This window comes from Juglans microcarpa x Juglans regia, chromosome 4D (genome assembly GCF_004785595.1).
Source record: "Juglans microcarpa x Juglans regia isolate MS1-56 chromosome 4D, Jm3101_v1.0, whole genome shotgun sequence".
Classification (NCBI taxonomy): Eukaryota; Viridiplantae; Streptophyta; class Magnoliopsida; order Fagales; family Juglandaceae; genus Juglans; species Juglans microcarpa x Juglans regia.
The window spans coordinates 7,303,403-7,317,216 of NC_054600.1; the positions used below are offsets into that span (position 1 = coordinate 7,303,403).

General features: G+C 35.9%; 1 protein-coding gene across 5 annotated transcripts; it reads right to left on the reverse strand.

Annotated features, from left to right (window-relative positions):
* Window positions 1–3,942: 3,942 nt before the first annotated feature.
* Window positions 3,943–12,711, reverse strand: LOC121260341 (D-2-hydroxyglutarate dehydrogenase, mitochondrial). Of its 5 annotated transcripts, none has more exons than XR_005939690.1 (17): window positions 12,473–12,662; window positions 12,061–12,377; window positions 11,564–11,665; window positions 11,112–11,159; window positions 10,609–10,679; window positions 10,248–10,366; window positions 8,729–8,824; window positions 8,516–8,625; window positions 7,650–7,730; window positions 6,881–6,981; window positions 5,886–5,994; window positions 5,626–5,731; window positions 4,921–5,006; window positions 4,718–4,843; window positions 4,517–4,610; window positions 4,234–4,373; window positions 3,943–4,088 (listed from the first exon to the last, which is right to left on the reverse strand). XR_005939690.1 is itself a non-coding variant. In XM_041162177.1 (16 exons), exons 1-15 carry the CDS (start codon window positions 12,585–12,587, stop codon window positions 4,518–4,520), a joined length of 1,680 nt encoding a protein of 559 aa, XP_041018111.1. In that variant the 5' UTR covers window positions 12,588–12,711; the 3' UTR covers window positions 3,943–4,088; window position 4,517. The 5 variants fall into 5 exon arrangements, 1 of the variants encoding a protein (XP_041018111.1); XR_005939689.1 differs by having other exon boundaries at window positions 4,234–4,376; XR_005939688.1 differs by having other exon boundaries at window positions 4,234–4,610.
* Between the last annotated feature and the right edge of the window lie 1,103 nt (window positions 12,712–13,814).

Here is a 13,814-nt window from a genome sequence, read left to right on the forward strand (position 1 = left end):
AAAAGTAGCCCATATGCTTCAGCATCAAAAACCCTGCCCCTCGAAGGCCTGTTAGCATGAAGGGCACCTATCACAAGACCTTGATGATCTCTGATGAGTACCCCAATGCCAATCCTCCCTATCCTCGTTTGCACATCTGCATCCCAAATCACTTTTAGACTTCCTAATGCAGGCTTTGTCAATCTGTGAACCCTTGCCATATTCTCAGAGATAGCACCAACTTCCTTCTGGAGAGCCTCGTTATGCAGAGACAGTTCTGTCCTGGCCTGGGCAATGACTTCTTTAGGGTGTTTAAAAGCTTTTCCATGTAAGACATCATTTCTTCTCGCCCATATCATTCTCATTGTAACAGCAACCTCATTTAACTCCTCTGGCTCAAGCTTGCCAATCAGTTATGCCCAGATATTAAAGATCAAGTCATTGTGATAAGAAAACTTTTGCACTTTCTTTGGACCTTGACACCAAACATCTTGAGCACCACTGCATCCCCATAAAGCATGGCCAGAAGTCTCATGTTCCCTCTTACATATTAAACAGATACTATCCTTTACCACCTTTCTTCTTTTCAGATTAGCCATGGTGGGTAGGACTTCACTACAAGCCCTCCAAATAAATATTTTGGTAGCAGGAGATACCTTGAGTTTCCAAATGGACCTCCACACTTGGCAGTCCTTTGCTCTGCCTGAAGTTTCTCCTACTTGCTCTCTTTCCAATTCTTTGTCAAGATAGTAACAACTTTTAACTGTGTAGCTGCCATTAGGAGTAAAGTGCCAAGTAAGTTTGTCTTCTCTTCCTCCTAAGCTGATGGGAATTGCTTTTATGCCCTCTATTTCCTGATGAGTAAATAGTTCAGATAAGAGAGATTCCTGCCATATCTTCTATTGAGGATCAATGATGTCACTGACTTTATCACACCAGTAGTCAACATCTCGAGGAGTCAATATCTTTTGTGCAGGTAAAAAGGGTATCCATCTATCTTGCCAGATTTTAATCTTCTGTCCATTTCCATCGCGTCCTACCAGTTCTGGTTTAAGTTTGTTCCTTATATTTTATGTCTTTATCTTGCCAATGTAGGTTTCCTTCGTGCTGACAAGGCACCATCTAAACGGCGTTGTTAAACCAGAGTAGGCAAATCACGTCTGTAGTAGAACTCGAGTTTGGCTTGACTCCTTTATTAAATGAATGGTTTGCAAAATAAAAATGATGATTGATTATCAAGGAGTGGTTTGGATTGTAAGTTACTATGGGATAAAAAGTTAAAAGTTGAATAAAATATTATTTTTTAATATTATTTTTATTTTACAATTTAAAAAAGTTAAGTTGTTTATAATACTTTATTTGAAAATTTAGAAAAATTATAATGATTATATAAAATGAGTTAAGATTGACTCATTATCCAAACAATGCTAAATGAAACAATTCGTATAAAACTCGGATCGGCCTGTATGAGAGTATCCTCATTGGCTTGATCAAAGTTGAAGGATGACTAAAATTTAGATAATCTGTGCCAAAAATACTCCACATTGGATTGGGCATCTCTAAAACAATTTAGATTTCTGCTACAGTGGTTAGCCAAAGATGGAGAACTACAATTGATTCACCAAACATTAAAATATTAAATTCTCACTCCAACCACTTGTAGGTGTTTATGTAGGTGCAGATTTTTTATTGACATTGAAATGGGTATATTGCTAGATATTTGGTTAGTGAATAAGAAATTTAGATAGAATTTTAGATAAGTTTAATCTCAATTTTTGGTCATTAGCATTAAATTACTTTTGAAAATATGATTTTTTTAATATTAATTTAATTAGAATATAATTATTATTAATATTAAATTGGTAGAATTATAAAATGTGATACAAATAAATTAAATAAAAAATTATTAATTTAATAATATTTTATTATTATATAAAGAGTGAATGGCTAATCCAATGTGGGGATTGAATTTAAATAAAATGGACAAATGTAAAAAAGTGTGATATTAACTAAATTTTAAATATACATTTGCCCAAACCAATAATGATGCTCTTAGCTCATATAAACTTGCATAACTTCGCTCTTATTATTTATTTATAATATTAATATTTTAAATATTTGAAGAGGACAGAAAAATAATGTTCCAACTACTAAAAATATTACTTGAGTTTTTATGAATATAATTATCTATATACGTATTCATAAGCTTTATAAAATATTAGCAAAAGTTCAAATGTCTGTCAAAATTTGTAGATAAAATAATAAAATACAACATAAATAATCTATTTTATCTAAATGAAGCGACTCTTGAACAAATCCAAACTCGCTCAAATATTAAATGAGTTGTTCGTGACATATAAATTTCAACTCGATGAGAAATTTGAGCTTGACTCGTGTTCAAATAAAAATTAAACGAACAAGGCTTGATCACTCGCTACTCGTTTGAACTCTTAAGAGACCAATGTAGTGAAGAGATTCAAACTCAATCAATAAATAAGAGTAAATAACTTTCTGCCTCCTGACCCTTTTGAAGATCAAATGGTTATAAACTTTATAAGAACTGGACTGTTGTGCTTAAGCAAAGGACAAATCAAAGTCGGAAAGCAAGTATGGTATCAGTCCTGTAGATTTGAGAGGTGGGTGGAAACTCTCTGTTGAACCCTTTTGCTTTGTGCAAGATTGTTTTGTGTTGCATTTCTTTGTTATCCAGCTACCATGCAATAAGGAACTCGGATTTTTCTAAGTATTCTCTTTATCTTTTCGGCATCTTTTTTAAGGCATGTAATTCGAGGGCCATGCCACACTAAAGATAAGCATATTCCAGCCTTGATTAGTGGAGATGTTCCCAAGCATATCCATTGGAAAATCTTAAAGGTAAGAATATTTTGAAACAAGTTTCACAAGAATGCGAATCAAAATATCCTCGAGTTCTTGTTGAAGAGTCTCAAATATGAATTAGACAATCACATAAAGTAAGATCATATAGTATTTATTGAACATCAACAAATGCAACTTCACCTGACTATCTCTCTCCAACTTAAGACTTTAAAATTCCTCAAGAAATTAAGAGAATATTTTTCCCTATTGTCTCGTTTATTTTTATAATTTTTCTTAACTCATCTCATCTAATCATTACAATTTTCTCAAATTTTTACATAAAATAAAATAAACAATTCAACTTTTTCAAATTTTAAATTAAAAATAATATTACGAAAATATATCTAATAATTTTTTATCTAATTTTTTATTTTAATCTCAATTCATCTCATCTGCTAAAACAAACAAGTCGTAATGTGAATGCTTTGATGCAATATCATTCTTTTCTTTTCTTTTTATAAAAGAAAGACTATTAAAGAGAGAGGGGGAGGGGACCTGGCACTGGTAGCGTGCATAAGACAAATAGAAATAAGATTTTGGTGAAAAAAAAAAAGTTATTCCCCGAGTATTGCTTTTGCCAGTCAAAATTCGGATGCCTTTGAGCAGTGCATCTTTGCTTAAAGGCGTCCGGACAAGAAAAGTTTCACCAAAAACGTTTTTTGAGACAAAGATGACTGAACATGGACACGTGAAAGTAGGCACAATAAAACAAGACCACGCCCAAACACCTTTCATTGATTTTAACAGCAACATGAAGAGATTGACTTCTGCTGTTGTGTTTATGTAAAACCACTGTACCAACAGCCACCAAGGTCTATATGTTCTTTCTTAGAAGTCATATCATACGAGCATCAACAAATGGAAGAGAAATTTTAAAATGACTGAAGCCTTCATCTAAACATGAAAGTGACTGATTCTAGTCTAATTCATAGGTCATGCTTCTATTCATCGAGTATTCAGTACCTTTCAGGTACCCTAACACACACAGCCTATTGTCATGGAATGGAGTTTGCAATCTGTCAAGTGCCACAGTAGTGATCTGTATTACAACTTCTTTCTCCAGTCAGATGCTTGTTACTAAAGAGCATCTCAAACTTTTGTAAATTGTAGTTTACCCCCACGAAGTTAGACTTGCATCCTACTAGCCTGTAGCTCAGGCCTGTCCACTTGCTCCAACTTGAGACCAGACCATGTTGCTGGCTACCTCAGGGTGTGGTCGATTGAGCTTTCGACTGCGTTAGAAAAACATGAACATGCATCAGCTGAAAATTAACATAAATAGTAATAATCCTCTGAAGAATAAAATTTTAAAAAGCTTTCAATAAATATTAGATTTTAGCAGTTTTTGACTCTGGATATAAAATAACTCATCTGCACCTTGATATTGATTGATTTGTGACATGAGGTTTCTTAAAGGAATATTAAACAATGTTATCCCTCTTTACCCAGGAAAGCCGGTCCCTCATTTCAGGTAAAACTGGCTTAATTCACAAGGCTGTTGTTCATTCCCCAACTACCTTCTAAATTTCAGAAGCAAGCCATGCAATTACTCCTTTTTTTAATATGCAACTTTGAAATTGCTCTTCAGGAGCTAAAAATCGAAACAATAAAGTGTGATAATCTAGGATGAGGAAAAAAGCATCATAGATCAAGTCCCTACCTCAGCTGTAAGAAAGGGAGTGCGGAAGAACTTTATATGGGTTCAGTATCCCATTGGGGTCCATCAACTTCTTGATGGAAGCCATTAGTTGCACCTGTCCAAACAGATTCGTCTTTCATGCATCTCTATAAAGTGACTAGACATTCGCGTGTTAAAAGAAGATAATCATCTTAGATGTTTAGCTTTTCACAAAATGCTCACACTTTCGCGTGATTTGCTGTAGAAAATCTTATTAGCTTTCATCAGTCCCAAGCCATGCTCTGCACTAATACTCCCACGGTGCTTGGATGTCCATTCATAGACAAAGGGCTCAATTTGAGCTAAAATCTGCAACTTACTGACTATATCAATATTAAAACATGTATTACATAAGCAACCTTTTGAAGTATGCCGAAGGAAATTACCATATCGTCATACTGTGGGGTTGAAATATTAAGATGTAAATTTCCATCTCCAAGGTGACCATATCCAATTACTTTAGATGAATCACCTAAAAGTAAAATGACAATAAATATATTAAGAAACTGGGGTTTTAGGCCCCGTTTGGATTCAGAAAGTGTTTTATCTCATATCATCTAATCATTACAATTTTCACAAATTCCCACACAAAATATAATAAACAATTCAACTTTTTCAAATCTCAATTCAACTTTTTCAAATCCCAAAACAATAATAATATTAAAAAATAACATTCTAACAATATTTTTTTTTAACTTTCATCTTTCATCTAAAACTATCTCATATCATCTCTGAATCCAAACCAGCTCTAAGACTAATAATACATACCTGTTCTGTGACATGAAAGGTCATGATACCACCGACATAAACAATTTTTTATTCCAAAGAAATAGTAGAGCTTTTGCAGGAATATATGTTGACAAATTAGAAACTGGTCACACTCAACAAGTTAAGGGCACGTACAATGTATGTTTCCACTATTCAAATTAATATTTTGAAACTGGCCACTACTGCACGGGAAACCCTGAAGGTCGAAATCCACACCCTATCTTACTTACCCAATCACTGAAGGTGGGATACACATCTTGCCACCGAAACAAGAAAGAAAACAATATCTCAAAACTCACTTAGACATTAAAAAGTTGTCTTACCAAGCCTTATTCGCATTTCCTCGACAAGATTGTACATCTTTTCTACAGGTAATGACAAATCATATTTGTAAATAGCTCCTGCTTTCATGAGTGCCTCTGGTACACCCTACAATCATTAGGAAAAAAATTCCACTGAGCACGTCGTTATAACATCTTTAAAAGACAACTACGTTAGATGTGCTTCCAAAAGATATCTAGGACAGTGTGAACATAAGGTAATGTATCAAGAAACTCAATGAACATAAAAAAAGAATGTTCACCTCACGTATACGCCAAAATGATGAAGCTTGGTTTATGTCTTGTGCAAGAACACCATCGGAAATCAAACCACCTTCCATGGAGCGAAGTAGGAAAGCTTCAAGCTTTTCTCTGGATATGTTTAAATAAAAGTATAGGATCTTAGAAAGATGAAGATGCCATCACTTCCCCCAAAAAATGGGAACACGTGAACAATTTTGTGAAGACATTTAAGAATAAAATTACATTCTAAAAATATAACCACGCATAAATTAGATATCACAAGCCAAGGATGCCATTGGCATCCATAAAGCAACCAACTGAAAATCAGATCATATTGTAAAAAGTGTAGACAGCTGTTAAAACAAAAGTAATGGGGAAATTGTTAGTTTGAGAATCTGTAACTTGATTTAAGCATATGATGAGGTTTGTGTTGGAGAATTCCACGTCGGAATCCCTGCAACTTCATCTGAGGTGATTTTTCATGAAACTTGTGAAAAACAGAATCACTTCCACTTTCTCCTAAGGTCTGCAGTTAGAAACCACATTTCACACAAGCTTTCAGTAAGTTTTATGTAGAAAATGAGGAGTCACAACCAGAGTTGGAACAGCAATTACACTCTAGATGTGGTTTGTGAACATTTCTGGAATTTCACAATAATGTTTGGATTGCTTCAGTAATAGAATAAATTGACCCATTTCTCGTTCTTTTCCCGTGCACTCGCTTTATTTATCGATACGAGGGGGTAGCAACTGTTTATTAAAAATGCCGGACTCTGCTAAGTGGTTACACAATGCACAGAGTCTGATACCTGCCCAGTGCTGGAAGTTTGGAAGGAGAAATGCTAAAAGACCAGCCATCATATCAGCAAATCAATAGGGGCCAATTAGAACTAAAGTTCAAGACGACTTTCTTTTCTCTTGCCCTCATGGAGAGAGAGAGACAGAGAGAGAGAGAGAGAGAGAGAGATTTGTTACGAATAAAAGCACTTAATAATCAAATAGGCAAGGACCATACTTGTCATAAGATTCATCACTGCCAGTTGTCTCAATCAGAACATAGAAGTTGTGCACTGAGGGAGGTAATGGATTCCTAACACCTTCCAAATGATTCAGAACCTGTTACATAAAATACAATGAGTATGCCTCAAAGTATGCAATGATAAAACAGAAAATGCCACCCATTTTTTCTTCAAATATACAAGAAATTCTTCAGGACCATTTTCTTGACGTGAGAAGATTTCTTTTTTTTTTTTATCAGTAAATAATAATTTTATTGATGATAGAAAATAGGCATAGCCAAGTACATGGGGTGAATACAAGAGCAACACGTACTTAGTAGGCTAGGGATACAAAGAAGTCATGAATATTCATGCCATTGAAGTCTATTACAATCCATCAATGAAATAAAGTATTAAAGAAAAACATTCTAAGTTTGTTCATTGACCACTTGCTAATTAATGAAGAATTTATTAAAAGAATTTGTAAATTTACAATTGACAATTATAAAGCTGTTACCTCCGAATTTCACACATTACAATACTGCACATATGAATCAAGTTCTAACCTTGCCTACCAAAGTGAAAAATGATTTCATTGACTACAAGTAGAATAAATAAGAACACAAACAACCCCACAAAATTTGAAAACTCTAATTATAGACGGTCACATATACATCAAACATTCATAAAAGTACACACTGAAATTGACCATTAAAATTACATACGTAGAAACTATAGATAAGCGAAAAAAAATCTCATCAATTACACCAATTCCAGAATGAGTACCAGATCCAGTGACTGATTATCCAAAAATTCAAATGCAGATAGAACCTCCCCAAGTCTCCTCTTTGCTTCCAGTAGAAGTTTCTGACAAACAGTTAGGGAAAAAGGTCAAAATCTAGATTTTCCTAGCTAAACCTTGATCATTCAAGAAAACATAAACGAGAGAGATCAATATAACTACTAAACTACAGGAAATCCATTGGTGTAATGCGATACCCCATTCTGATAAGTGATAAGGGTAGGTGGTGTATGGGATCCCACATTTGCTTAGGAATGAGAAGTTCTTACTCTTTATAATGTTCCAATGAGACTCCAATTGTATCATTGACTAATCCTTTTAGAGTATAGGCCATGTGGCTTGGGCCTTCCATTGAGGCATTACATGTAAAGCTCTAGACCCAAAAATTGTTATAAGCAAAGATTTAAAGTGAACACTGAACACCTTTTTTTTTTTTTTTATCCTTTTTGGAGCAACTTGAGCATACCAGTAGGAGTTCTGGTATGCTGTGTCATAAAATTACCACTTTTCAGATTCAACATGATGTGAGAATGAATTCATTTTCTTTCTCTTTCTAATGGTGGAGGTAACAGTAAGGAGAAGTTCATAATTTCAGATTTATATAACCAGGATCTATTTGATTTAACCTTATGTAATAATCTTCTTGCCCTGGATGAATAAAAGGTTACTTTTCTTAATCTCAGGATTCTTTTCTTCTCCAGATTATAAGGTCACCACAGTCTAGTTTCAGTAGAACAGAGAGAGAATAAAATTGTAATATTGTGTGTGATGCATTTTGGCACATAATTGTGGGAAATACTGTTTACAGCATCAAACTTATGTTTCAAGTATTGTGCTGAAATAGTCATACCTGGCAGCTGGAATAGTCTTTACATGCAAGAAAAGCAAGATTCACTGAAGATAGTTTTGGAGGAGTAAGAATGGAAACCTTGGTTATAATTCCCAAGGATCCTTCACTTCCTACAATGATAATAGCAAACGTCCAAGCACTTGCATCATGCAATCAAAGCTATAGTTCTTTATATTAAAGGTATCAGTGCAGTTTAAAGTGTTTAATACATACCTATAAATAAATGCTTTAGATCATACCCTGTATTATCTTTCCTTAGAGTCCCAAGCATGTCAAGCACATCACCGTTTGCTAAAACAACTTCAATACCTGTAACATATGTGTAAAATATTTTTTTGATAGGTAATCATAGAAATTTTATTAATAGAAAATCCCAAGTATACAGGTAGTATACAAGAGAAGTAATCTAGTTAGGGTTTACAGACGAAAGAAGAACATTGAGACCGTTAACAAACAATGGTTCCTGCCCATAAAAGCAAAGACTTAAAAAAGAAAATTTTTAGTTCATCCATTGTTCTCTCACAATCTTCAAAACTTCTTGCATTTCTTTCCCTCCAGATACACCAACACGTACAGATAGGAACCATACGCCAAATAGCCGCCACCTGTGAGTTATCTTGAATGCCTCGCCAACTAGCAAGAAAGTCCACCAATCGAAAAGGCATGACCCATGACAAACCTACTCTCGTGAAAAAATAATCCCTCATTCCCCTGGCCACCTCGCAGTGTAGAAGCAAATGATCTACCGATTCCCCCTGTTTCTTACACATACAACACCAATCTAGCACAATTACCGTGCGTTTCCTCATGTTATCTGTAGTCAGGATCTTGTCCAAACAAAGAAAACCGTTTTTGAAGGAGATTTCGTCTGCCATATACTCTTCCACGGGAACATGGTCAATCCAGGATTCGTTAGAGCTTGGTAAAAGGATCTAACAGAGATGTTTCCTTTCTTAGTGTGATTCCAGTGCATCTTGTCCCCGGTGCCCCTTGGCGTACTTACTAAATACAATGTTGCAAAGAACTCTAAGATAATCTCCACCTCCCAATCTTAGGCTACTGAAATCAATATTCCATTGAGGGGGTCCATTTGAAAGGACCAAAAGATCGGCAATCGCAGCATCCTTCTCTCTTGCAAGCTCGAAAATAGCAAGAAATGTATCTTGTAGGCTATGATCACCACACCAATGATCATACCAAAATCTTACACGAGAACCATCACCCACGACAATATGTTCATGTCCTCTAAAGGTCTCCCAATGTCCCCTTATATATTTCCATGGCCCCACTCCATATGTTCCTCGTACCTCATTCGAACACCAACCTTCCCAAGCCTCTCCAAATTTTGAGTCTATAACCAACTTCCATAGAGCGCCCCTTTCGGTTTGGTACCTCCACAGCCATTTACCCAATAGAGCTTGATTAAATTTCGTCAAGTGTCGAAACCCCAGACCTCCCCCAGAAGTAGGGGTACAAACCATGGGCCAATTAACCCAATGAAACTTGAACTCATCCCCCAATCATATGTGTAAAATATGATTAAGAAAGATTTAATGCATTCATCCTATGTTTTAATTGATAACTAGCCACGTGCATATTAAATGAAAAAATATAGGATGAATTAATTGATAACTAGCCACTTGCATATTTAATGAAATATATATACATATATGGACCTTGAAGCATAAAATAGGACACTTTGTGTAAAAGTTTAACAGGCAATTAGCCTCACCAAGTACATTTCCATGAAGAGATCCATAACGGACAAGACGCAAACCACCAGCATTAGTTGAAACATTTCCACCAATCTGGCAGCTTCCTTTTGCACCCAAGTCCAGTGGCATAATAAATCTGAATGGAAGCATGAACTACTTAAATACGAAAAGAGCAAACATGCCAAATTCCCATTTTGTATAATGTAAATTGGCAAAGAGCCGAGACACAAACCAACAATTCAACAATGTGACACAATTATACATGCGGTACTGCTCTTAAAACTATGGTTCTATGAAATTTGAACCTTTTATTTATGTAACCGAAACAAATTACATATCTCATGAGGAAAGGTAACTGATGGTTTAACAGAAAATTACCCCTGGTTGTCCAGAAAAGAAATCAGGTTTTCCAAAATGCACCCTGCTTCACATACCAATATACCACTGACCTAAAAAAGGTGCAAAGGGCAATCTATCATTAATCACTCACACAAATTGAGTGAGAAAGAGGGCTTTCTCCCAACCCCCTCCAAAAAAAATCTAAATGACCCAAAAAATGCATCTAAAACTAAAATAATTACTGGGTCATTAAGAACTGGATAGTTAAATCAGTCAGCTTTTAAATCCCTAACTTTAGGATTTCCAAATTTCATTCAAGGAGAATAAGCTATAAGGAGAGCCAGTAAGACAAGGTCCAGCTGTTGGAGAGAAAGGTGAGCAATTATTGTGCTTACTGCTATATCTTAAGAACTGAACAATAGAGAAGAAACCACTTTAGAATTTAAAATAAGCCAAAATCAATTTAATAACACAACTCAATGAACACATAAGTAGGAGAAATCCCTTAAAACAAGAACACTGTAATGTTCTGAAATATCTACCTCGTCAAAAGATACGACGTTATTCATTGAACCCATATTAATAATCACCTGTACAAGTGTCGCAGAAAAAGCTATTCAGTCAGATAATGAATGGGAAAGAAGACGATATTCATGGAGCTAATAAAGGTAATAGGCATAACCCCAATCTCCACCAACTGACAGTGAAATTACAGGCATGTTTGGAGACTAAGAATTCTCAAAATTCTCAAAACTTATCGTAATTTCATTCTCAAACATAAAACTTACAAACTTCATAACAAAAATTATATTCAAAAATTATATTCAAACTATTTTTTAACTTTATAAAAATTTTATTCAACTTTTTCTCTCTCCATTCCCAAAACCCAATAAAGCATCTTCACTCAAACTATTTCACTACTAGTCACAAAATTATGATACTCCAAGCGTCCAACCCTGCCCAAGAAACCAATAATTGAAAACGATTACATTACTTCATCAAAAACAGGAACACTTCCACCAACAAGACCAGTATTTCCACCCTGGGGTACAACAGCCAAGCTTCTGGAATTACAGTATTTAAGAACCCGAGAGACCTGCAACAGGAAAATGAAATAATATAACAAACGAAATGGAAGAACCTCTTATTTTGATAATTTATACTCCAATAAATTTATCTCATATTGGAGTAAACACGCGAGGTTGTTTAAGTATGCGTAGTAATAATCAGCCATAACAAATGCGAGTGATTGATACATCTGCATCAAACTCATACGCTTTAACTTTTAGTGGATTAAGATGGTAAAAATCTCTGTGTTCAGGTCCCCGTCAACTTGAAAAAATGAATTGTTTGAGCCAATAGTTTAGACCAAAAAAGAGTTTTTTGCGACTCATTAAATTTGAATTGCTTTTTATTTTTTTTCACTTAAAAGTCGTTTTTCAAAAGCATTGAACAAAAACTTATTAAGCGATGCAAAGACAAAGAAAGAACCTCCTCAGTGCTCCTCGGTTGTAGTAGAAGCTTACTGGACCCGTTGTACTTCCGCATCCAGTCCGTGTTTGCAGAAAGAAGCCAGTCCTCATCCTGAATGACATTTTTCTCGCCTAAGACGCCCTTAAAATAGCTTATATCATCGGAATTCAGAGTCGAAAATGATGGGTTCCTCTGAATCGTTGCTGCCAATGAACCAAAGCGTCTATTCTGGATTCTGATCGTCTTTCCAAGGCCTGTCCCCACAGTAGGACCCCAAAAAGTTCCTCCGAATCTCCCCTTTTGATCCGCAATATATGGGCACCAATACCAAACGCCTGTTTTAAAACCCGGACAAAGATATAGCACTCGAAACAAAAATGGCGTCATATAATTCGATAAACGAAGGGAGAATTGTGAGAAAGAACGTTACCCGAGGCAGAGCGACGTAGTGGATGCTCTGCGGAAGTTGGATTCGATCGAGGACCAAAGAGGGACTTCGATGATGAGTAATGAAGGAGACGACGCACAGCTCTCAACCTCTCCATTGCCAATTCCTTTTGTTTCCAGGAGCAATTTCAGGCTATTGTATGACGAGGACCATACTGCACTTTTACTCGGACGTGCCATTCTTTAACTAACTACAAGTCGTTGAGTGTTCAGAACAGTGTTTCGATTATTGGAGCTGCTTGGCCTTCAGTAATAGTTTTTCGTACCCCTCGAATAATGTGAGATAAAAATCTCTTATTTTTTTTATTTTTATTTTTGTGATGAAAAAGCTCATTCCATTAATCAATCCAACTGAATACAGGAGGGAAGATCTCCCAATATTACAATATGATCATAATTGGATAAAGCATCTTTTGCTAACAAGTAAGCTAAAGAGTTGTCATTTCTCCTAACATGAGAAACCTCCCACTTTGTAAAATTTCCTAAGATCTGTTTTGCTTCATGAACATACATACTAGAGCTGTTGCAGCCTTCTTTGTCCCTTTTAAGGTTGTTGATGACTTGAAGGGAATCTCCTTCAATAATTCTGTGTAAACCCAAGCTCCAGACCAAATTGCACCGTTTTAAGAGCATCGAATGCCTCAGCTAGTAATGGATCAGGATAGAGGTGTTTCTTGGTTCTCAAGGTTGCTATGATTCTTCCTGAACTGTTCCTCACTACCACTCCCACACCAACTAAACCTCTAGCTTTGTCAATAGCACTATCCCAATTCAACTTAATCCAGTCTAATGGGGGAGCCTGCCAAGTCTCTGCTGAAGTGCAAATCATGTTGGCTCGAGCACCATGGTTTGAATTTTCCTCATCTAGCATGTCCAAGGTGGTTCTTGCCTCATGCATAATTACTTTCGGGTGAGCAAAAACACCTTTAAAGACTAAAGTGGTCCTTCTCCACCAGATCTTGCTGGCCACCACAGCAAATTCTTGAATAGTCTTGCTTTCCATGATCTGAAATAAAGCTTCGATGAGTTGAATCATAGACATATGTGGGAAATGACATTTCTGTAGGCTCTTTGAACATACACTCCACACATCCTTGACTGACTCACATCCCCATGTAGCATGATAAGCATCTTCCTTCTCCAAGTTGCAAATGGGACAAAGAGGGTGACTGACCACTCTCTTCTTGAAAAGGTTAGATTGGGTTGGAAGAGCCTCTTGACATGCCCTCCAAAGGAACATTTTTACCCTAGGCTGCACTTTAATCTGCCAAAGTTGTTGCCAAAGGCCTTTGAGGGAGGAATTGCTATATGCTTGATTAGAGGCT